The following is a 26,514-nucleotide window of genomic DNA, read 5'->3' as shown; positions in this document are numbered from 1 at the left end:
TGTATATTATCTTAAACATACTACAAAGAAAAATTGTACAAGATAGGTGAATTCAAATTGTTACAACCACTGAAAAATCATGATGAGAACATGTAGCTCATCAGTGGAAAGAGTTTTGGTTGACTCCAATGGGAATAAAAATGTCTAACTTTAAAGATGCTGCTTTATAATGTATGCATGAAAAATGCATGATATAATAGCAATGAACTGCAACAGAAAGCTTATGATACTCCCACAGGAGATTCTCAAACACCATGGATTCTTAGCCAAGCTTATTTTTAAGCCTACAGAAATAATTAAGCCTATAAAGAAGTACCTTGTTTTAAATAAATCTATTCCAGTCTAGGTTTTTGTTTGGGTATACCACTTACTTAAGGCAAATACTTTTCTATATTTATTTCATCAGGTCCCTCTGCCATCTTTCTGTCTGTAAGGATGCACAATTCCTTACCCCTCCCAACCCCACTCTATGGCCCACAGCATCTACATCAGCAAACTGGGTGGTCCTGGCAGCAGAAATTGAAATTATCACCATCTGGAAGTAGTCTTCCAGCCTAATAACAGATGAGAGGTGAAAAAAATTCTTTTAGCCTGTGGAAAACATCAACCAAATTGCTACGGATTAAAGGAAATTAGTCTGTGGCATTTTTCAGATCAAGTAAAATTGGCATTACGAGTGGCTTCTTGCATATTATATTTAAAGTCTTTGAACATACAAATTCCCACAGTTGTTCTGAAACTATAACATTTGCCAGAAAACAGGCAGTGCCTGAAAACCAAAACTTTCTTTTGAAATTGCAAGTGTTGTCTTCCTGTCAGAGTTTCAGGAAAAACAGACACAAAGCAACCTGCAGGTTTGTTCCATAAGCATTCAGTTACTTTCAAAACAATTTTGTATGTTTGACAAACGTGAACACATTTGGGAAACCCTCTCCTCTCTTCCTGTGCATTTGTGTCTTGTGGTTTGAGCAGTTTCAGAAAAAAAACATAGCTCACTGAATTATTTTCTATGTGCCTAAATGCTGAACTGATCTGCTGACCCCTACTGTGCCATAATTGTATTTTCTCAAGCATACCTTTTGCACAGCCTTTAATATAGTCATCTTCAGCATATATTCTCATCATCAAATACTGAGTACTGTCAAGGTATATCTGACCTACAGAATTTAGTGACAAGTGCAAAAGCTTCAGAGAAGCTGCTACATCTATTTTAAAATGGAATAGCATATTTACTGCCTCACAAAAGATACCTCCACAACTGTTTTGATAACTTATAGATTAAATCCTACTGACTTTCCAGCTGCAGCTAACAGGAAATTCTAACATGCCTTCCCAGCAATCTGAAGAAGTTGGATTTTAACACAGCAGGTTCACTGAAGAAAAAGCAGCATTTGGGAAATTGAAACAAAGCTTTAAATAACATTCTTAAACCAAACCAAAATAAAATCCCTGCATAAATATGTCTGGCAGCTGACAGATACTCATTTCACTCAAAGCTCTTGCTCTAGGGCATTAACATGAACACAGAAGAAAACAAATGTCTTGATTTCACATCTGCTTTCACATTTTGCATATTACACTTAAATTACTAAAATAGCATTGCTTCTGAGGCAGTAAGATAGCCCAAAGCAAGCACTGAGCCTAGAATTCAGAATTTATTACCAACTGATAATCTGAGCTCAGCCTGACCTAAACAGATACAGCTCTCTTCATTGTCTCATGCAGGTGTCCATGGGAACTCAGGTCTGAACGACACTTCTAGCACTTGTTTCTTTTGGTCTGTCTATTTAAAGCCTGAATCAGTTCTACTTACTGGATCTCTGTAAAGCTGTGCCTTTTTAGGTACCCACATTTCTTACCAGTTCCTCCACACAGGTACCTATCTGCATGATGTATATCCTGTCCTATATTTTACAGTAGGTTAAGTTTCTCTGGTTGCATTTCATCACATTTTACTTTGGCTGGGATTAAAGAAGCAAAGTGTGGACAGAGCAGAAGTGGAGGCAAATTTATAGGTCAACACACAGTAATTTCTTTTAGCCTAATAACCCAATTTATATATTGATGCAAAGTTGTTGATATGACTTCAGATGCTTCTATTTTACAGATGAAAAATATTTAACAGATGCATTTCTATTTAAACTACCTGCTTAAAAAACGTTACCTTTTTCTCTAGAAGAATCAATTTAAAAAGGATCAAGACCTGAAAAAAAAACACAAAAGGAAAAAAATGGTGAGCGAACCAGTGCCATTTTTCAAAAATAATGTGCAAGCATAACCTCTTGTTCAAGGTTTTATGTTAATCACTGCATAACAATCAAATGACCAGATTTTACCAGTGGAAACTAGTGTTCCAATACCCTTTCTCCACCTGAGCACACATTTAAAAATAGCATGAAATAGATGAAAAAAACCCCAAGAAACAACCAAAACCTCCACAAACAAAAACTGTGTAATTTGAATCATAAGTAGCTTAGCAGAAAGGACATGTTGTGCAATTCCAGAATTTTAAAAAACAGTAAACTACATAAAAGAGTTCCTCCACAGAATTACTGAAAAAAATCCAGCAAAATACCAAAAATAGTATTCACTTCACCTAATTTTAGGCATCTACAGATGAGGCATCTAGATCAGAAGTGGCTGTCCAGACTCTCTACACTCAAGAAAAAACACAGGTGCTTCTGGGATATGATTGGCAGATATCTGAAGTTAAATAAAAATGAGTTCTATCTCAAAAATCTCCAAAGCAGGTGCAAATACACCATGAAATTCAGATTCTCAAAGTTGTTTCCTTGATGTATCTCAGTTAATAAAAGATTCTAAATGCTATTTCTACTTTAGCTATAGTACATATATATATATATTCAATTTCAACAGAAGTTAGGAAAAAGGACAGGTCCAAGTCCCCTCAGGTTCTGTGATGGCAGAAGCTACAAAATTTACCAAAACACAGGAAAAATGCTCCAAGTTGTGTCTGCACAGACTTAAGCAAGAGTCTTTTATCACATTCATCAAACGAGAAACAGGAAATAGAAACAAGATCACAAATGAGATAGCATTTGCACTTTGGGATAGGATTAAAAAATGTCACACAAACCTAGAAATCTCCAGGAATCCCTCAGACTAACAAAACTCCTTAGTCTGGAATGTGTTTTCATTGAAGTTATGCAGGTGGAATGGGAGGGAAAAATCAGGAGCCTCTAAACAGCAGTACTTAGGAAATAGTCTTCTTACTCCTAGCTCAGGTATGTCTAGATATGTTTATTTTTTTGTTCCTCACAAAGCATTTTACTCCCCAAAATAGTGCAGTACTTTATATATCTAGTAGAGAATGCCTACCTTGTGTCTAAAATGGAGAACAAGATCCCGAGGAGACAGACCTGAGACACCACAGAGAGCAATTATTACAATTCAACAGCTGATAGGGATACTAATTTACTTCTTGTCACTGCTTTTCAGTGTGAGGGAGATATCCATTATGGATTGTGTGAACCTGGTTATTTCAACAGCAGAATTCATACTCAATTTTTTTTCAGCAGGAGCAAGAATTCATCGACAATAGAGACAGTAATAAGATGAGCAGTTGTGCTCTGAGTTAACATCTGTTGGCTGCCACACAGCATTAGGAAAACACTGAGGTAAATACTACACTGTGCATTCAGAAAGCACAGGGAAGAGTCAGAACTGGGTCATGAGATATCCTAAATAAGGGGTAGAGGCAAGCTTGAATAATTTGATGGCATTGGGTGCTCAATCTAAAAATTAATTACCAAAAGCAGATAAACAGCTGCTAGTCAGACTGTTAGGTAAAGGAGAAGGGCTTTTGATCTGCAGCTAACTACTATTATGAAAGCAACATTCCATTTTACATTTATTTAAATCCATTAATAGAGAAATGCAGACCTATGGTGTTTAATCTATTAATGCACATAAACAAATTAGCTCAAGCTAACACTAAACGTGTTGTTTAGTGTAACATCATCCCTGCTGCTTTGTACAAAACAAGTCACTTACCAAGATAAACTTGTGACCCTTCTAACGAAGTACTGCCCAAGGAACTATTCATATGATCAAAAAGTTCCTGTAAAAGTTAGAACAAAGGTGAAAAAAAAAACCTAGAAGGTGTCAATGGCACATGGTCACACAAAACCCAGGATAAATAAAATTCACTTATTTAAGGATGTCAAATGGCTTATTCCAGAAAGAAAAATAAATTTTACTAATGGAATCAACAGAGATACAGGCTGACAACCAACTCATATCTCACAACAAATCAGAAAGCTGAGTCTGTGAGATTAGGGTAGTACATTTAGTTCATGTTAAAGTATCACAGGAGCGGAACAACTGAATGACTTACGCAAAAGGAATATCTGAGCACTAAATTAAAATAAGTTTGTGGCCACACACTAAAGGCTTTCCTGTGTGGATTTTACTGGAAAGTTACCTTTAGAATTGAAATTTGTGAGAAGTCTTTTTCTTCAAAATATGCATGTGTGATGAGTTGCAGCTTTGCCTGAAGTAACCCATATAAAGGCTTGGAAGAAAAACAAACACAAAAGCAAGTGAATAAAACTATTTAGTCACTCATTTTGAACTTCAATCTTCTTCCATGCTTATCTTGCAATACTGACACTTCATTATACATAGAGTTCATGGATGAGTAGTCCTCAGGGGCTAACTCCCAGCATCTTTCTTCTGTATTCATTTTAAATGATGATAATTTCATTTTCTTTCCATTTGCATGTACCATACCCTCACTGAACATCTTTCTGGAAAAGCAGTTTCCTGCTTTAATGCTTTTCATAATAGTAATAGCTCCAGTAATAGTTCTTTCTCCAGCTTTAAGCACAAAAAGAATTTCTGTTCCCTGCCTGGTGACCAGCAGCTTTTGATGAATAGGAAGAAATAAAAGGTATCTCTTCAAAGCAAGAATATGCTCTGTGTGTGGCTATCAGAAAACCTCCCTCACAGCTGAAGGTGGTAGCCACTCCCTCCAGCTACTATGCTAGATGATCTTTGAGGCCTTTCCAACCTTACTCATTCCATGATTATACTAGCCAAACTCCTCAATTCTACCACATGAAATTGAGTTAGTAGCATTTAAGAAGGATCAGAAGTGCAAATAGGTATCCTCATCCATGACAACAGGCAGACACTTTTCCAGTTACAAACAGATACTACAAATCAAGGCAGCTCACTGAAATACCACAGCCTTCCAATTCAACTTTACTCTGCAATGGCTAAGACAGATGTTTGAAGTCAAATGTTTCAAATAAGAATATGGAAAAACAATTATTAAGGTTACCTGAAAGTGTTTTGGGAGTAAACAAACATTCTTACCAGCTGGCTGAGAACACAGACACTTTTCTGTACAGTTTCTCGGGTGATGTCTGCTTGCCGTACTTTTAATGCCTAAGAAACAGAAGTATTACAGTGTTTTTACCCAAACATAATTTCAAAAGGAATTCTTTCCCAAGTCTAGTTGCTACACACTCCCCTATTGAAACAAAATCCTAAAACTAGCTATGGTGAGATATCCAAACCATGCAACAGTATGCTCTTATGTTTTCACAAGGGACAGGCTAGGAAGGAGGGGCATGAGTGTCATCTCCTATGTTAAGGAATGGTTAGACTGTGAAGAGCTGCCTTTGAGAAACAGCCACAAACAGGTCAAGAGTTTGTGGGTAGAAATCAAGGATAGCACGGACAAAGGCCACCTGGCTGGGGTCTGCTATAAGCTGCCTGATCAGAGGAGCCTGTTGACAAGGCCTTGCTTCAACTATGGGAAGCACTGTGCTTGCAAGCTCTCATCCTAATGGGGGAATTCAACCACCTGGATGTTGGCAAGGAAAGCAATGAGTCTGTGGATGCCTCATCCCTGGCAGCTTTCAAGGATAAGCTGGATGAGGCTTTGAGAAACCTGGTCTAGTGGGTAGCATCCCTGCCCATGACAGGGAGTTGGAACTAGATGATGTTTAAGGTTCCTTCCAATCTAAACCATTGTATGAGACGATTCTATGATTCTACCTAGTAAAAACACTGACATTTCAGAGCTGTATTCTCATCTCATTGTGTCCAGCAAAGATCCAAATACAGCTGTGACAACTGGCAAAGCACCGTTTAAAATACACTAGCATGAGAAAAAGGCAATAATCTGGAAAAGGAAATAGCATTTTAACTTAGGGGAATGTACAGGAGAGAAAGGACAACACATCACTAGCTCTTCTCTAACATCATCTGTGAAAATGGACCAGATTAAAATGTCTCTGCCCAAAAATTATTTGTTTCACACTCAAGCATCTTTTTTGAGCCATCCATAAAATAAGCTACACTCTCAACCAGGACAAATGGTCCCAGCACTTAACAGCAAAGGTAGAAACAGAGAGGGCAAAATATACACATATGATTCATTTAACTGTACAAAATAGGAAATGTATGGACTGCGGCCCACACATCAAAAAGGACAGAGAGAGAGAGAGAGAGTGCTAGAGCTATCAAATGAAACACATTGGGTTTTATTCCAGTTGTTTTAAATAGTTCACTTTAAGTATCTCTTTATCTTCTTAATTGGATACTAAAAAGCATAAACTGGAATCAAGAGCACAATAAAGCCATGGTTAAATACAGCAAGACTACAAATCACAGAATACAGTGAAGGCCGCTGCAAAACTAATGAGTGAATGAAAACCAACATGGAATTTAGTTCAAAAGAAATGGAATTAAAAACTGCGCATGCAAAATTTCTCCTAGAGCAAGAACAGGAACTTGAAATACAATCAAGATGTACTTAACACAGAAACAGAGTATCATATAGTCAATGGGTACAAATTAAAACTCAAATCCACATGACATTCCAGATTCTTGGCAATTCACTGAAAAAAGAAGCAATTTTAAAATAAAATTGAGAAGTTATTACAAATTTAAGTGCACAGATCATATACCATTACCATTTTTGAAACCACGGGATGATTTGCGTAGATCAAGTACTTAATTTCCTCAGTGTGGTCATGTGCACACTGTGGGTCTCCTCAGTTTTTCAGTTTTACTGCTAAAGGTTGGTTATCACTAAACAGCTACCATGAATGGGGAGATTCCAGTCTACTCTGCAAGTGTACATTTGGCAAAGGAAGTGGGTGAAGAGAAACATCCCTACACTTGCATGGTCAGATCCCAGGCTGCACACAAATTCTCTGTGGGGAGAAATTACAACTTTTTCACCCAAAAGGCCTACTGCCTGGAAACTTAACTTTGCCACCTAACAGACTGTCAATTGAGTTTTGCTCCTTGGTGATGATGGGTGGATTGGCTTTCAACAAACAAAATATATTTTTCAATTGCCTTGAACATTTCAAAAGATGGAAAAAGATCAGAAAATACTACTGCTGATGTATTGGAGAGAATACTCAAGTTCTGAAGCCACATACTGTGAGTATTTTCACAGACTTTTCATGTAAGGCAATCATGCGGTTTTTGCCTGTTGGTGTAATGAAAGCCACGGAATTTTAGGTTTGTTAATGTATCAAGCCTATTATTCATTAATATAATTAATTCACAACTTGGAAAGTTACCTTTGCTTCAATCTGCCGATAGCAAGAGATGCCATACACTGTGGTTCGATCCCCACATCTTGGAGGCAGATGGAAAAACACGGTATCTAGAAAAAAAGACAAGACTATTTTATAATTTACTAACTAACTAACTAAGAGTTTGGTATATTTATTTTCAGCATCCGTTAAAGGTTTACTGCAGAAAGTACTGGCACACACTTACTTTCTTAAAAAAAAAAAAAAAAAAGGAACAAGTCACCTATAAAGTTATTTATATATAAGTTATATATAAATTAAAGTTATTTATATATAAATTAGTTTTCACACTGCAAGATAATTTGTGGAAGAATCTCCAAGTGCACAGGACAGTTTCACGTTTAGCCAAACCAAGCCAACATTGCTTTTCAGAAGCAGCTACTGACAGCAGAGAAGCACCACTGAAACCTACAGGAATGCTGCTTTCCCAGTTCAGGACAAAGGAACAAAGGCAAGGCACTGTGAGTCACTGTGTACAACTGGAAATGTGATGCCATTAAGAAGGCAAACACAGTCAAGATAGGAAAAAAAAGCCCAAACAGCAAGGAGGATACACAGAGTTGAAAGGTTAGAGAAGCTCCTACCACTGCCAAGGTAGATATCTGCACCACTACCAGCACTACACTACCAAAAAGCACTTGTGCTTTTAAAATAAATAAAAAGCAATTTGTACTTTTAAAATAAGCCTAGTCTTACAGAAAATAATTACTGTCTCTGTGCACGTGCAAAACAAAAAACAAAAGTATCTATAAAATATGACAAGAGAAAGACTTTTATGGCTTGAGCTATACACACACACCTGCTACTACTGCAAAAAAGTTGCTAAATCCTAAGCAAAGAAAGACAGTTGTCCTCTCCTTTCAAAACATGAGTGAAATCTTTTTTGAAACCAACTATTAATTTTTTGTTTGCTTCATAATAAGAAAACTAACAGGAGAGACAATCCCATATGCATTATGACCAACAGAGAGGTGGACTTTTTTATAACAAAGCTTACCACCTTGATCATGTTTATATTCTGGAGATGACCTAGGGTTTTAAAAAGCCTGTAAGACGATTTCCTGTACCAAGTCATTCTCTCTGCACAAATGCAACTACCCACAGGAATTAGTTTAAAACTCAAAAACCAGATATCCAATAAAGTTATAATAAATGAATTATTATCAGAAAATCTATTTGCCTGGTTCAAATTCATGTGTATTCTTGCCTACAAAACACAAGGATATATATATTTCCTCTTTGCTGCCAACTCTTTTTTTCCTTACCAAAAAATAAACATTTATATTCTTCTAGTACAGCAATAAAAATGTTAAAAGTTGAGTATTAACTGGAATGATGCTGAGACAAGAGAGAGCAGGTAAATACAGCTGCATGTGATTTTCCTAGCTTTGAATGTAGCCTACTTCTTGTAATGTATTTAACAATGCAAAAATTCAGCAAAAATCATGACCCAGAGCAGTCAGAGACACTCTTATTGCTGCTAAGAAAGGGATTATTTTGATAAACTTCCTTTGTTTCCAAACCAGATCTCCAAAAACTAGACAGTAAGGAAGTTAAGTATATCAAGTTAAAAAACAAAACAAATTAAAAGTAGTATTAAAAGGTTTCTGTGATTTTGCTGTTTAAAGTGACTTCCTTGTTGTCCGCTCTGCAGAAAAAAAAAAGATTAAAGAACTGGACACAAATATAAATGTGAGGGATGAATAGACCTTCTCATAAATTAATAAATGCAATACTAAAATAATAAAAGGTGCCACAAACTTCGTGGTGACTATAGGGCAAATGGATATTTGTCTTTATTTCTTTTAAAGCTCATGCCATGGCTTTACCATGTCAGCCATACTGACATGGCTTTCCATGACTTGTAGATCATTTTAAGAATCTCTGAATTCGTGAAGGAGAATTTATTCACCCTTCACAGAGCTTCTGAGAAAGCCAGCAGCTGTGCTTTGTGCTAGAACCATGCAAAATTGATATGTAACCCAGAAGTTTTTACTGACATTTGAATTCTGGATGTAGGACGTACACCTCTATTTGCACCTAAAGGAACATATCTTACCAATGTAATTTGCAACTTAAACAAACAGTGCAGGAAGTCTCATAGAAAAAGAATCATTGGTGTCTTGGTTTGAAAGACAGGTATCTGCTAAGGAAAGGCAAGAGCCCCTTTCCTGAGATGCGGAATGCAACCCCCTCCTTGTTAATTATTTTAGGTCCAAATCAGAAGCCTTCAGGCAGGAGGTTTGGGGATAAGGGTAACAGTTCTTTACTGATATCCAACAAGGCAGAGAACAAAAAACAACAACAGGTATAAAAATTGGCAACAGAACAGTCTAGCTCCGCTCCAGTCCCTTTTGGCCGCAGGCTGTCTCCCTGCGCTCAGTTACCGGTGCTGTGGGGGCAGGGCAGGGCCCGCGCAGTTGAAGAGGGCTGGGTGATGGCGGCAGAGGCCCAGGGGGTGAGAGGGATGGGGAAAGTGACTCCCCCTCATGGTGTCGGTCGTGGTACTCAGCAGGGTGTCCGGAGATAGTAGGGTGAGGTGGGAGAGCAGCAGAGCGATGTCCAACGGCAGGGAGCGTGGATCTCAGTGCTGGGATGGCAGGGGGAGATGCCAGACCAGAGCCCGGGCTGTCTTCCCACTCCACGAGCCAAGCGAGAGAGAGTCCCCCGCTCCAGACCGTCATCCCACCTTTCCTTTTCCGGTTCCACCCCCCCTCCAGCCACCCCCCCTTCGAGAGAACATTATCTGTCGTTTTAAGGTGTAGCCACAATTACTTAGCATAACAATGGGAGAAAACTCCACTGAAAGACAAGGGAACAATTCAACCTCCAACAATTGGTCAGCTGTTCGGATATCAGGTTTTTTTCTTTGAGTTGCAGTAGAAATACACACAACTTTTCTCTTGCATTTCTCACCTTCCTGATAGTTGTGAGCGCCATCCGGTAAGGCAAGAAACGGCAAGTACTTCCATTCCTCTGGTAAACTCTGGCTGTCATGTCCTTCTCCAGGTTTTAGGGGAGGATAGGAAAATTCAACCTAAACAAACAAATGAAAACAAAGGGGAGAAAAAGAGAGAATACATTGCAATTACCATACAAGAAGGCCTCTACGATTCAGCCTAGCACTTTGTTCCTACCAATATTATGGAAAAATAGTGGTTTTCTTCCAACTAGCAGCCCTTGTCTCTTCCTTCAACGCACCCACAGACTGACTTGTGAGGTTTAACTGACAGGCCCTGGGCAGATTTAGCTTCCAGAGCCCAATTCCATTTCCTCAAGAGAAATTAAAAAGGTTTCTTTCAAACAGAAAACACCACCCAAGAGCTGAATATCTTCTTCCCTGGGTACACAGAGCCAGCAGCACATTGTCACACCTGCAATATGAGCAGGGGTGATTGCTGGGGCACACACATCCAGAAAGCAGATTTGACTTCCGAGCTCTTCAAGTGCTTATGACTAGGTAATGCTAACACACGTAGGCCTCTCTTCTACCCTGCAAGACATTGAATCATCTCAGAAACTATACTAACAGTAAAACACTGATTTATATATTTTTATGTCCCTGACTGCAACATGTTTTACACAATGGCCAAAAGTATTTCCTTTTCCTTTCACTTAGAAATCCCGCTTTTCAATTTTGCCTTTCATTTAATTGCCATTTACCTATTTTTCTTAGAAATAGGGACAACCTTTCCATTTCCTGCACTACACTACATATCTACCACAGATCTTCACAATCAGTATCTTTACTGTGCAATCCTCTTTTCTTATGGAAACCCTTCTGGGTTTCCAGCCACTTCTACCAACTCTTTTCCAGATGGCATTTCTTAATTCAGTGAACAAAATCTAAACACAAATTTCTCAGTAAAAGAAATTGTTTATTGATACTGCAACTTATCTCCAAGGATATTTAGTTAGTGGGCATAACTAGTGAGCTGTAAAATGTATGTACACATGGAAAATAAAAAGCATGAAAAATCAAGCATATAAATAATCTTAGCATTTGACTGATAATAAAATAAAATAGTAGTAATAATAACAGCATCAAAAGAAAAAAAACATAAAAGATTTGAGTACCAAATAAATTGAAATTCTTCACCTTAACACATGATGTCACTATCTACAACTGTCGCCAGCTTGAGAAAAATGCACAAAGGACAAGAGAACACCATGAGAAATCAGACATGATACTTGTTGTATCAATTTCAAGTTTTCTTATTCCTTGTTACGATGGGTTGACCCTGGCTGGACACCAGAAGTCAACCAAAGCCGTTCTGTCACTTCCCTCCACCTAAGTATGGGAGAGAAAATATAATGAAAGGCTCACAGGTCGAGATAAGGGCAGAGAAGGATCACTCACCAGTCACTGTCATAGGCAGAACAGACTTGGCTTGGGAAAATTAACTTTATACCAATAAAACAGAGTAAGATAATAAGAGGTAACCCAAATCTTGAAAACACCTTCTCTCTACCCTGGGGTGGGTTAATTGCTTCCTGGACTTAACTTTACTCCTGATTCTCTGCCTCCTCCTCCAGCGTGCAGGGGGACAGGAATGGTTCATCACACATTGTCTCTCCTGCTTCTTCCCCCTCAGAGGGAGGACTCTTTCCCCTGTTCCAGAATGGGGACTCTCCCCCCGCAGACTGCTCCATGAACTTCTCCAACATGAATTCTTCCCACAGGCTGCAGTTCTTCATGAACTGCTCCAGTGTGGGTCCCTTCCAGAGTGCAGTCCTCCAAGAACAGATTCCAATGTGGCTTCCCCATGGGGTCACAAGCTCCAACACAGGCTTCCCATGGGGCCGCAGCTTCCCTCAGACTTCCACCTACTCTGGCATGGGGTTGTCTACAAGTGGATATCTGCTCCACCATGGACTCCATGGGCTGCAGGGAGTTAGCCTTGCCTTACTGTGGTCTTCGTAACAGACCACAGGGGAATCTATGCTCTAGTGCCTGGAGCATCTCCAGCCCTTCCTTCTTTGGCTGCAGGGATGTTTCTCTCACAAATTATCACTTCTCTCTTCTCTGGCTGCAATTTGCTTCTCTGCAGTAACTTTCCTTCTCAAATACAGGATTCCAGAGGTGCTACCACCACCCCTGACAGGCAGTCACCAGCTCTGGGTCTCTCCTTAGTTCTGTCAGACATGAAGGAAGCTTCTGGCAGCCTCTCTGAGAAGCCACCCGTATAACTCCCTGTAACTATGAGGAATCCTTAGAGTCTTTTAAACAAAATTTGCCACTCAGAAAAAAAGAAGAGCATCTGACTTCTAAATGAGACACAAACACTGGGATCAGCATCCATGCAAGGAGCAGAGAAACTGTCTGCCATTTAGTACACACAAACATCCTGAGATTTCCCTGCTATCCTTTTCAAGTCACAGATAAGAAAATTAAAATTGTAGAAACTTCACGTAAGTAAGTGAAGTAAGTCTGCAGTATCATACCTTTTGCTGATGTTCAGATTCAAACTGGCTGGCTGAAAACACTGTTTACAGAATTATTACTAGAATCTTGCAGGAGTAGCTTTAGCAATAACTGTTGCACAGTTACTAAGTTTAAAACACAGATAGTCAGGGAGCATCTACACTTATGACCTGACTCAGGTATTTTATTTCACTGCATGGCTAACAGAGAGAGATTCAGATTCACCCTCTGAAGGAGCTTCTTTCTAACAAATACAGAACAAACTCTGAATTCCTTCGATTCCAGCAAATACCTTCAATGCATCATTCCTGACAGGGAAATACTAGAAGTAAGGATTTAAGACATCATTGCTTCCAAGCACCTTCAGAATTACCATTGTATTTAACATGTATTTACTAAGGAGCATCCCTTTTTATATTCCATAATAAAGCTGAGAAATCTGTCTTCTGTGTTCTTTTTACAGTGCGAAATTTGCTGAAGAACTACTTTGTTCTAGCTCACAATATGCTGTCAACACCTCAGCTGCTATCAGGTAATTCCAGCAACAGGGATTTCTGCAGGCTCTGTCAGTTCCAAATTCAATCAACTCTACAGGCATTAATGACACTGATGACAATCTTGTTTTCTATTAGTCGTCTTTTTTCGAAAACCAGTTTTAATATGAATTTCTGTATTCATGTATGTGTATAAGACAGAAGATCACAAAACTCAGGCAAATGAAAACTAAAACTGCTTAAGTGGCCTTAAATAATCGAATTTACAAATACACTTTATGATAGACCTGATTTACATTATGACATACTTTTATTTCTCCTCCTCCCCAAGGGGATCCATGTAGAAAATATTCTGGTTTCTAAGGTTGAATCACGTTTATATCATTTAACAGAATTGCTGCTGGCCAAAGTACTGAAAGCGTGGAAGTAACAAAGAAACAGGAAAAAGGACAACCCAACAGCAAGAAGAGCATGCAATGCCCTGGAGGACTTCCTTCCATCCCTCCTCCAACTTAGCAGTGCTCAGTGATGAGAAAGTTTGACTTTTTGATATTAAATAAGCAGTCACTGCAGGTGGGACTCATGTCAGTTGACTGTACATCAAAGAGCAAGATATGTGAGGCAGTTTGCCTAAGTGGTCTGCAAAGTCAGAGAAAACAGACACCTGAAGAAGGTGATTCATCCGACCTGCTTCTTTTGATGATCTCTGAAGAGAGCTAGTTCTAAATCTAACTTGCAGATGACTGACTTAACACAGATGAAACTCACCTTAATTGTTCCCTATCCTCTAGATGCTCTGCTTGATTTCTCCAACTCAATTTGCAGACTTGTATCAATTGCAGTTAGGAATCCTTTGCAAGGAAAGAAACTATTATTTCAAAAACAAAGTATTACAAGAATATTGAGCAGCCTTTAAAAAATGGCTAAAACCTCAGAGTTTTTGAAAATTATGAAACTGAGCAGTATACGTGTATAAAGGTGGTGATAACGGGATAAACAGAATTTCAGTTCTATCAGTTCTGAGTTTTCAAACAACTGGAGTCTCAGTAAAAACCCTTCCCAGCCTGCGTGTGCAAACTACGGAGCAGTGCTCCTAGGGAAGGCAACTTAATAAGTTATTTTCTTCTTATTTTCCACCATAAACGCAAGAAAAACCATAACAGGAGGAAGAGATGGGACTACTGAAGAGACCTGTCTCACACCTCTTTTTCACCCTCTTCATAGAATGAAGAGGAGCTCATTATTTATTTATATAATGGCTTGTTATGTAAATCCACCCATATATGCATGTGCATGCATAAACGTGCACTTAAATGTCACTGTATGTCATTAACATATGTATCACTAAAAAAATGCCTGCAAATATGAGAAATAAAATATTTTCATAAAGCCCAGTAGTCAACAGGAACAAAGATATACACACAAGTTTTTAGAGCTGACTGCCAGCAAAAATTTTACAGGCTTTTTTCTCCTCAGTTGAATTAAAGAAGACTCCTCAACAAGGCGAAATTCAAATTCAAAGCTGAACTCCTGAGAGACTTCAAAAATGCAAATACATAAAACATGAACTAGTATCTCCATGCATTTCTTACTCTTCCAAGTGTCAGGGACCTTCATTCCAGCTGGAAATATTGCTCATGCCTGTCAAGGGGTTTTGATGGCAATGCTTTTTGCCTGTTCAAACTATCATGTTCTGTAAGTAGATAGGTCCTGATGGATTTCAGAACTAAAAACAATACCGAATATTGTCTTGAGGTTTAGGGGAGAAATAAATAACTGTACTCTTCACTACACAAAATGTGAATTATCAAGTTAAAATAAAATCTAGTTTTTAAGAACTCCTTTAATGGAAGTACAACTGAATTTCTGGAACTAACATTTTTTATTCTTCTGGAATTCTGCAGCATTAAATAACCTTTAATATGCAGTTTGTATTGAATCTAATAGTTTGAATGCAAAGCACCAATGAACACACAATTATAGTGGAAAAAAAAAATTCAGGTATTCTGGTTTTGTTCTTGTCTTTAAAGGCACTTCCTAGCCAGAATAAATTTACTACACATTCATTAAGTCACAGTAAGAAAATATGAGAGCAGGCAAGGAAAAATGTATTTCAGTTCCTACATCTAGGAATTAACATAGTTCCTCTTTAAGAAAAATGCATTGATAGTGTCTTCTACTAAACTGCAAGTACACAATCAGAAGAGAGGTTTAAAAAAGACACTGATAAAAGAAGAATTTCCAAATATATGTGCATGTCCAACCAAACTATTGTACTCAAACATTAGACAGGTAGTTGGCATTAATTTTATACTCAGGTAAGGTTGTTCTCCTTATCTATGAAAGTGCTTAGTATAACAGGTAATTTGGAAAATTTCTCTTCAGATAAGTTATGAAAACACATCTGGACCCAAGTAAGTTTTTGCATTGGTACAATTGAGAGATTAAATAATCTTCAAAAAACCTGAAATCTTTAGAATGACAGTATTATGTTAAAGACCCACGATGCTTTCAGTAAGTTACAGAATCAAATTTACAGGAAGCAAACCCATTCCATCCTCTAAAAAACTGCTTTGATTTCTCCCATTGCTTTGACTGCAGCAAACAGGTAGGATAATTGCTTGGAATGAAGAAAAGGAGATCAGCAAAACCCAGTAATTACATTTCTATTTAGAAAATATTTTCCCTTCATAAATCATTACAACATATTTAATTTAAAGGATGCCAACCCTTCCTCTCTAAAAAATAAAGGCAGAAGTATGCTAAATAGAGTATAATTCTAAGTAGCAGTAATCAGAAAAACCCGACAGATGAAAATGACACCTAAAACTTGATACTTCTTTATAAGTCAGTATTTGTTCTTCACTCAAAGTAGGGACTTCTAAAATCAGTTTTCACAATTTATTAGTCCTAGCACAGCCAGACCCAGAGAAGACCAGCACCAATGACCTTATCTGAATCACCATAACAACTGGAGCACACAGCCAAAAAAGTCTAAGAGCATTGTTTGTCTTTCAGCTCTAAGAACAATTTATTATTTGAATAACAATTGAATTTAAATTACAAACTTCGCCCATTTTTGCACACCAGAACCAACAGATCAGGATCTGCAAGCCAAAGAGCCCATGCACATAATAATAATAATATCTGTGCAGTAATATAAGGACACCTAAGAGGAGAGTTTTAAATATACTTCATACATTTATATAAACATGAATATTTGTGACAACTACGTATAATACATGTATAGATGCATACAAAAATACATATGAAGAATACATATAATACACACTTATATAAATATATTTTAAAATACACTATATACACAAATAGCAACAGCAAAATAAATTCCTATATCACAAGGAGACAGGGCATAGTTGTTTCTCTCCTTTCAGCTCCTGAAATTCGTACTTCCTCACATTTCCATATTGCTAAAGCCATAGAGTGGCCACTTAGAACAGAAGTTCTAAGGTATCATTTGTAGGCACAATATCACCATTGAGGTTTGCTTCAAAAACTCTGACTAAGTTAGGAAAGTTCTGACCCTTACTGAGCCTTTAAAAGATAAAATAACCTGAAACAACAAAACCTTTGTTTTCAACGTCATGCTAGCATGCATTCTAGACACTCTTTCCAATTATTTAACATTTTGTTTTCATAGTCATAGAGTTCAAGCTCTGCATAAATACTGCACTTTGGAAGTTTGGGTCTTATCAGTCTCTTCTAAGAAAGAAGAAAGAAACAACAACCAAAAAACCCACACTCTTCCTAGAAAAGAAACTTAATGCTACTGCAACCATTCCAGCCAAGAGGACTTGCTAGGGAATTCCATGCCATCAAGACAAGATTTCTGCCATTACAGAAAGCAACAATTCATATAGGATGAACTCCAGCAAGAGAGAACAGTTTCCCTGATTAAACAAGTGAGGGCACCCCAATCTCCACCCCTAACAGAGATGTTAGCAGCCAGTGGACAGACTGGGGTCAGCAGCAGCCAATTGCTCACCCACAGATCAGCTCTTACTGTCTATCTTGGTGCCCACGGGCTCTTACTGAGCACACCCAGCCACAAGGACTGTGGAATTTCCCCTCTCCAGGGAGAGCACCCCGACCCCACACCTGAGACTCAGGCATGCAGCCTTTTCTCAGTTCTGCTCCACACCCTGGTTCCCAATAGCAAGGAGCTGGCAACAAGTTGACGAATGACACACTGAATCCACCTTCCCCTGGGAAAATGCAAGGACCAGGACAGCAGGCACACTTGTAAGTGCTTTTACTCATCAGTTTAGAAATAGCCACTCACCAGCATCTACTGCTGAACCAATGCAGTCCAAGCGAGCCATCACTTGGTCTTATGAGACAACAAGCATTCAGACTCTCTGCCACAGGACATCTGACAGGCCTAGAATTGCTCTTAGTGAATTTCCTCCTTCCTCACACATTTCAACATCAGAATTACTCTTGAGAGCCAGCAAATCTGGTACACTACCATGTATGAGGCTGAGAAGGTGCACAAATACAGTAACATAACGAAGCACAGAACAGTCTGCTCTTGGTGACCCCAAGGAAGGAGGCAGGCAGCCCCGTGTCTTGCCCCCCAGCATGCTGGGGCAGCAAAGAACTTGCTTTCATAACTTGTGCCCACAACTTTATTTGCTTTTAGAAACAGCATGCTCCCTAGGTATATTAACTCAGTATTTCATACAAGCTATGAGATATATTACCAAAATCAGGCACAGATCATCAAGTCAGGCAATATTAGGACAGGGAACACAAAGTCAAGCCTTGCAAGTTCCAATTTACTCCTGCAGGAGTGATTTCTGTTCAGTGATTTTACAGCTTTGAACCTCACTTTATTCTACATGTATGTAAACTATGTTGCCACCTCAAGTGCCGAGAGCTCAAGTCACTATTTGAAAACATTCTGAAATAGGTAAATGAAAGGAGCAGCGGAAGTACAGAAATATGTTTTATTCACTTAGCATTCATTCATTTATTCAAGAGAAAGGCCAAGATTCCTGGCACAGGATATTTAAATAACTACTCAGATGTTATGACACATACAAAGAACAGACAAATCATAAGATGAAAGTTAAGTATGATGACTATGGGAAGCATTACATAACTGCAAATGGGTATTTAGGAACCTTCTCTCAACTTGCATATCAGAGCAACTATGGAAAAAATATCCAGTGTAGAATCCTTCCTTCAGTATGGAATACTTCACTTCCCAAGCAGCACTTCATAGAAGTGACTGCAAGATTATCAAAGTACAGGGTTCTTTGAAAAACTAAACAAAGAAACAAAGTAAAGAAACAAACAAATCAACCATACTCGGAAGCTTTTCTTGAACACTGAACACTAAGTACTATGTAAGTGGATTAAACAGATATGCAAAAAATGGAACTCATCATTAACTCTACACAAGACATCAGAATCTGCAGCAGTGTTTACAGAAGTACATGTGTACTCAGCACTTCATCGTGTATTTAAAATTATTAACACCCCATGCTAATTAGAGTAGCCTTACAAATAAAAGGTAAAAGCCTCTTTAAAAGTTACAAACTGTTGAGCACAAAATCCACATATTTTAGACAAAAGACTAATCTTTGATACTTGATGTATGCTATGATTAACTTTATTAGAAGATTACATGCTCATAATGGTCCTTTAAAGTGCTTTAATATTATTAAAGCAGGGAACAAAACCAAAATAATTGTGCTAAGGTTATCAATAGAAATAGGAATAAGGCACTTCAGCTTGATTTCAGCCTAGTTCCTTTTCAACTTATTTTTGTTTTTGTTGTTCCATTAACAAGATCTTGTTTAATCACTAGACAAGATTACCTATTGCATAATACCCGCCTACTGTGCTCCCACAAAACAAAGACACAAGGAATTTAAGCATACACTTCACTTGCATGTTTAAGAGCATCAAACACATCTACAAGAATCACAGCAACTACTGGGGTGACAAAGATCAAGAAGAAAAAAATAATTCTCCAGTAAAGCAAAGTCTTAGAAGAAAGGCAGCAAACAAAACAGGGACTAAGACAGGCTGGAAAGTGCTCCCCTGAAGCTTCCCACCCATGGAATCTAAGGAAGAGAACAACTTCAATATTTCCCTCTAGAAAAAATGTGCTACAATCAAGACTGCAGCAGACCTGGAAACATAGGCAGTTCCCAAGACTTGATAAGAAGTGCAGACTGACCTTGCTCATTCCTTAGACATCTCCTAATTCTGCAAAGTCGAGACTAAGTTGCCAACACTTCTGCTTAAAGACACCTGCTTCCTAGGCACCTGTGAAAAAGACCATGTGCACGGATTGCTCAGGCTATGTCAGGCACTGATTTCTGCAGATCACAACAAGCACCGTCTTCCAGAGTTCAAGTATTTGAAACTCTCAAATGATGAAGATCACATACACAATTCAGGAAGAATTAAAGGGCTTCTTTCCTCTCAAGGATTATATTCAGGAGCTTCTCTTAAACTGGGTATCAGATTAATTCCTATCTTAGGTTTCCTTTGCGAGCCAGGAAGAAAACCTCTGGCCAGGCAAGAGAGGGGGATTGGTCTTCACGCACAGTCCATATAAAAAACAGTCTTACACAGCCAAGCACTCAGACACTACTTTGGAGAAAGCTGACATCACATTTGCATTACTTTGCAAATGCAATCACACTTGCAGTACTTTGAAGGTCCTTACAGCAAACTTTAGGATTCCAGGGAAAGATGCCTTTTGGTATTTACAGTAATCCATTCCCATGTCTGTGGGAGTTTGAAATGTCATCCTCCACAGAAGTACAGAAGATACAAGGTCAAGATACACTGCTGTTATTTCACAGATCAAAGATCCCAGGAAAACAAAATTGACTGGCAGTGCAAGCATTCCAGGACACACAGGGCACTTCCCTACCACTCACAATTTAATTTTTTTCCACAACAAAGAAATGCATATATTAAAGAGAGACAAGAGTAAAGTGGAATAATTTTAACTTCTTAGAGGATACGTGAGACAATGGTCACCTGCTGCAAAAGGTCAGCAGTATTGTGCACAACTGTTCAGGACATCGAGTGCAGAAAAGCTGGGCCTTGCCCCAAATGAAGTGAGATTCTGTGTGGCCTCACTGGTGGTGACACAGGGCCCGAGTTCACTCAGATGTGATTAGTTTAGAAACCTTGCAGCATCAGGAGAAGGTAGGGATTGTTGTGGTAGGTCAGGCACTGCAGCAGCAAAAGGACCATGCACTTCCTCAGCAATCAGCCAGGGAGTTTACAGGGACTTTGTACCTAGCTCTCCTACCCACAAGGTTTGCCAGCTTTGCTGAAATGTTTCCGTCCTCTCCTTTACTAATGCATCAGTTCTCATTTTAACTCCGCCTTCAAAATTAATTCTTTCTAGAGTACTTGTGATATTTTAAGCCTTCCTACACCCTCAGAGACCATTATTTCTCTGCTTCTCCATGTATATAAAGCTTGGAGACAGAGCTCAAGTGACAGTCACAGCACACGTGATCACAACTGGAGAACTGCACCTCAGGACTTTCAGTCTTCTACCATCACTATAAATCAAAGGTCTTTCCATGTATTTTTAACACAACTTCTATCTTCTAGTTAAGGTCTGCTCAGGCTACATTTTTGCTAAAGACTTCTATTATAAGGTAGCTAAGGTCCTCCCACACTAGTAAATGCTTTCAAAAATTAAAGTTGTAAGGCAAATTAGATTGCTTGTAATGAAATGAAGTGTTTCATGATTCTGAAAAAAAGCTTTCCCTTTTTTGCTCTGAAATCACTAGCCACTCACTACTACAGTTCCTCAGAGCTACTGAGGAATTTGTTTTCAGTCGTTCCAGAAGAAAGGCACAACTAGTCCTGAAGTCCAAGTCTTATCACCCTACACTGAAGTAGAACAACAGAACCTGCTGCAGCAGGTAATGAGTTGAGCAGCTACATATAGTCCAAAACACATCAGTCCATTTCTACGGCAGATTTCCCTCACTGTCACTTTGCGCCCCAATGCTTTTTCGCCTTGAGTCCTTCAGAGCCTGAGAAGTGTGTAGAACTCCTAGTGCATCGAAACTCTGTGTTCTATATTAATGGGCAAGAGTTTGAGCAACTACATACAATGAAGCACTGTGTTTGCTGTTACTTTTTCCTGAGGCCACTCCTCTTATCCATAGCAAAGAGGGATCAAAAAAGGAATTTTTAATGTTTTTCATTTCATTTCAGATGCATGAAAACAATGATTGAATGCATACTGCCCATGAGTTCTGCCCGCTGCAGGACATTCACTATTTAATGACTCACTGAGCAGGGTTTCCATAAGTCAGCCAGTACATACAGAGCCAATTCCCCGCTTCCTGCCAATTGCCATTCCCTTTCCTTAATGGGCCTGTTGAAATGTGTCAAATACTAGGTGGACATTGTAGTTTGCAGCCCAGTTTCTCCTCCTATTCTCTGGACACTCTGTCATAACTACCTCTAATCCTTAGCAAAAAGAGACAGCAATCAGCACTTTTTGCATATCGCCTTGGATTCATAGCTCAACTCAGGGGATTCACAGTAACTAAGAGGCCCAAAGAAACAGGATGGCAGTCTGCTCATGTAGACAAACAAAAGCCTGCAGGTTCTCCAAAAGTTCACTCCCTATTTCTATTAGAGAAAATTCCTCCCAATGTATTCACAATTTTTAGTGCTTTAGTTTTCGCATAACACAAAGCCTTCATGACAGTGAAGGGTACCTCCCAAGCTTTTAACAACTGCCTGGGTAACTGGTAACTTCATCACTTCAAGTGATGAAGTTTCAGAAGCAAAAGCAGCTAATGAAAGAACCTAGCATCAAGAAATCCATAGAAAACCCTAAATCCACATGCATTTCTTAGTAAAACTACAGAGCAAGAGATGGGAACAGAAACTGAAAAGAGCCTTCTCAGGCAAACCAGGTTGATTCCTGTTAGGACAGGCAGCCTAGCTCTATGATCTTTCAATCTTAAGCTTTCCAAATTTACTCTGAGTGACCTCCATTTGAGCACTGCTGTAAACCTTTGCTTTTCTGCACTTCACAGTTTCAAGTATGAAGTCTGCAGCACATGCTCAGACAGTTCATATCCACTGGTTCTTGTGCCAACACTCATTTAGATTAAATGGCTGGTTTTTCCTCCTTATTTTAAACTTTCCAACAGTTTATTGGAATGCAACTATTTGTAATGCAATGTTTCAATTAATATTTCAAAGGCAATTATCAATACTTTAAAGGTCATTGAGAGCAGCCCTGTGGAGAAGGATTTGGGGGTGATGTTTGACAGAAAACTCAACATGAGCTGGAAATATGCACTTTGCACATTGTAGCCCAGAAAGCCAGCCACATCCTGGGCTGCATCAAAAGGAATGTGGCCGGCAGGTCAAAAGAGGTGATTCACCCTTACCAGCCTCCTTGTGCCCGTGTGTCTGCCTTCTGCAGCTGTCCACCTGGCAAACAGAACCTGTAAAAAAACTACCTCAAAAGCAACCCACAGAAACAAGGCTTGATTTTTGGTCACCTCAGCTCCCCATTTCAGCTTACCACAACTGCCTCGGCTTACCAGTTGTGAAAAGGCAGGAGAGAAAAAGGGAAGAATGCTTCTGTACCTACAGAGATGAATACAGCCTCCAAATCTACTTTGTTAGCCTAGCTAGGGAAGCTCTTCTACATGCTTCTTTAATATAGACTGCCCAGGGACTATCTCATCCAGTTCTGGAAGAGAGAATTCAAATTCCTTTCTCTGAAAAGTGGATCAGAATTTATATGCTTTGATAAACATATTATCACACAACAGGATTACATATATTGTCATTCTTGCCCTCAAATCACACTACTTCGGTGACTTAGCCTTGATCATATGTGGTCTCAGTTCTCTTCCAGACATTTCCTTGTGTCAATTCCCAAGCTTATATTGTTATGATTCATTCCTATTGCACAACTCATAAGGCACCCCATTTTTATCAATCCAGCATTCCTTATTGTCCAGCTCTTACACAACTTCAGTTTTCCTTTGAAATACTGATTCCTCAAGTTTGCTTATCACAGTTCAATTTTATGGTGTAAACAATACCAGCACCACTTTCAATCTTGAGAAACACGTCTTGCAAGTACCTTTTAAACCAATAGTTCCTCTTCTGACTCAAATCTGTTTCTGCTTCCTCTCCTTCATACTATTCTTTACCCAAGTACTAGCTCTTGCACTAATTCTCCTGCATTTCAACCTTAAAAAAAAGTATGATCCGTTATCAAGTTCCCAGCAGATTAGAGCTACTCTATTTCTTGCACAGATAAAGGAATTCAATCACTTATTCTTACAAAAGATGCAGGTCAGTCAGGCATGAACTATCTTTAGCAAATGCACATAGGACTCAGTCTACTTAGTTTCATGTTGTTAATTAATTCTTCTCTTCAAAAATTCTCTAGAGTCTTGCATATTACTGATGTCAAACTCATTAGGCTATAGCTGTGCTGCTCCTCTCCTCCAGTTCTTTTAGGAAACATTCTCCCCAGTTCAGTAAAAAAATCTGCTAAGTCAGAGGCAGGATACATTTAAAGTTAGATCACTGTTTAGCCTTCCCTTAGGAAGCCTGGCTGTTTGTGGTTCTACTGACTGTCATTCTATTCCTGCAGTTCTCCCTGTGACTCAGCTACCCTGTCCCCTCCCCAAACTGCCTCCCTCTCCAGGTCATTTCTTGAGATAAAAAAAACCTTAATCTCGGAGGTATTCTCAAAAATGTACTTCTATAAACATTTTACTGGCAACAAAATAAAATTCACTGCTACTAATTTATAGTTTGGGGGTTTGTTTGGTTTTATTTTCTTTTTTCCCCCCATGTATCAACACTGCTTAATGTGCAAGAAAATTAATACACACTCCAGAAGCACAGAAGAAACAAAGCTTCTTTTCCAAGAGGCCAACAACAAGGAGAAGGCAAAAACATGCTTCCTCCCAGATACCCAACCAAGGCTCACCTTGTAACAGTGTTTGACAAGAAAGCGCCTGATAAATATCACAAACCTCACAACCCAGATGATCTAATTACTTCACAGGAACTGATCCCGTGAACATCCATATGTGAACAGCGCCCAGACACCCTGAGGAGAAAGGATGCATTCGAAAACCATGCACATCTTTCAGAAATTGGGTTGTTGCACCTTAGCCTCTGAGGAACTATGCTTGGATTTTTTGAAGCAATAATTTAGTTCTCAGCTACCTTGTATGGAATGTGTTTACATCAGATCAACCCTTGTATAACAATGACCATCGCATTCATTAGTGTCTTGGCAATTTTCATGAAGGCAACGAACTCGCTATGGAAAAAGACTCACTGGAAACCCAACATTATGTCTGTCTGCTCTTGTCATAGCAAAGCAACTGTGTGAGCAGCCCAGCTGGGCAACCACATTTCCTGTTTCAAGGGTTAAAAGCTACAAGGGTTAAAAAAGAATGAAAACAATCAGAACATAAACCAGCTATGAAATACATGACATAAAATCATTCTACCTTACAGACCACATGAAACAGTCAAGCATTTATGAAAGCGGGGAAGAGACAGGCAAAGAAAGCTTAAATCCAGGGTGGGCGTGTTACCCTGGGGCTGTTTGGTACAAGGTGTACCCGTGAGCACTCAATGATGGGCCGGCAGGGACAGCGGAAGATAGATTAAAACACCATTTGGGGGTTTTTCCTCAGAATTCTCTCTCTGAACGCATTAAGCACGCACGACTCGGAACAGACACGGTGCCACGGTGCGCGCCGTCACCCTCATTCCCGGGAGCACACCCCGCCGGCCCTCGCTCCGCCTCGCTCCCGCCGGGAGCGCCGAGGCGGGGCAGGAATGGAGGCAGCTCCATGACCACGAACTGCCCGGGGCGAGCCGAGCCACCCAGCCAGTCACCCCCGGCCGGGGGAGGCCGCGGCCCAGCGGGGCCTCGCCGGCTCCCAGCCCCTCCTTTACCGCCCCCTGACTAGAGCGAAGTCCCCCGGCCCCGCCGGACCCTCCCCTCCCGCGGCAGCTCCCGCAGCCGGGCAGGCGCCACTGGGTGAGGGGGAAGGGGCCGGGGGAGCGCTGGGAGGAAGCGCAAGAGCGGAGCAGAGAGGTGGGAGTCAAGGGACACTCGCGCCCCCTCACCTGGCAGCCCTTCTTGTGGTGAAAGCCCACCACCACGATGTGCAACACCGGGCCCCGCTTCTCCATGAAGCAGCCCGGCGATGGCCGCGCACGGAGGATGCCGCCGTGCCCGGGCTCTCGCTCCGCCTCCCGGGGTCCGGCGGGGACGCAGCCCCAGCCGCCTGCGCTTCCGCACCGCCCGGCCCAGGAGGGCGGGCACGGCCCTTAGCACCGCCCTCCGCCCGTCCCTCCCGGCTCGGGTCGCCGAACTCAGGATTGGGATTTACCCACTTCTTCCCTCAAGGGGCTAAACCTCCCGGAAGAGGAGGCTCAGGAGGAATCGTCGCTCTCTACAAGTAACTAGGAGGCTGGGGGGCCAGTCTCTTCTACCGGGCCTGCAGTGAGAGGGCAAGAGGAAACGCGCTTAAGTGAGACAGGGGAGATTCAGATTACATTTTAGAAAAAAATTTCCGTGTTAGTGTGGTCAGGCATTGGAATAGGCTGCCCAGGGAGGTGATGGAGTCACCATCCCTGGGGCGTTTACGAGGCCTCTGGCTCTGGATGATGTGGGTTAGGTGTAACAGCGGCAATGCTGGGTGGACACCTGGACTGGATAAAGGTCTCTTTCAACCTTGATGATGATTCTATGATTCTATAAACATGTCTTAGCATACCCTAGAAAGAAGGCAGCTCAAAAACTTGTCCAAGAGCATGGGCAAATTCAGAGAGAAAAAAAAATTTGAATACTGTTTCTTACTGCACTCACACCATGCTCCCTCTTTAACCTTTGTTATGATTCAATTCTGACTGCCTAAATCAATTCAATCAATTCAATCAAAAGTAGAGGCTGTACTCTTAATTATTAAGATTCTCTGTGGAA

The 26,514-nt window shown here is 40.0% G+C and overlaps 1 protein-coding gene across 1 annotated transcript in view; it reads right to left on the bottom strand.

Moving 5' to 3' along the window:
• AVL9 (AVL9 cell migration associated) overlaps positions 1-25,829 on the bottom strand; it is a 47,472-nt gene extending 21,643 nt beyond the window's left edge. The window contains exons 1-8 of the mRNA XM_014889647.2: positions 25,656-25,829; positions 10,500-10,620; positions 7,569-7,654; positions 5,341-5,412; positions 4,445-4,534; positions 4,015-4,081; positions 3,340-3,380; positions 2,165-2,203 (exon numbers count right to left, since the gene is read on the bottom strand). Of these exons, the coding sequence (XP_014745133.1) occupies positions 2,165-2,203; positions 3,340-3,380; positions 4,015-4,081; positions 4,445-4,534; positions 5,341-5,412; positions 7,569-7,654; positions 10,500-10,620; positions 25,656-25,721 (582 nt within the window). The 5' untranslated portion in view covers positions 25,722-25,829. The remainder of the gene's footprint in view (positions 1-2,164; positions 2,204-3,339; positions 3,381-4,014; positions 4,082-4,444; positions 4,535-5,340; positions 5,413-7,568; positions 7,655-10,499; positions 10,621-25,655) is intronic.
• Between the last annotated feature and the right edge of the window lie 685 nt (positions 25,830-26,514).

This window comes from Sturnus vulgaris, chromosome 1 (assembly GCF_052056855.1).
Source record: "Sturnus vulgaris isolate bStuVul1 chromosome 1, bStuVul1.hap1, whole genome shotgun sequence".
In the NCBI taxonomy this organism is placed as follows: domain Eukaryota; kingdom Metazoa; phylum Chordata; class Aves; order Passeriformes; family Sturnidae; genus Sturnus; species Sturnus vulgaris.
Note: the sequence above shows the minus strand (reverse complement) of the source record. Positions and strands in the feature narration are given on the sequence as shown.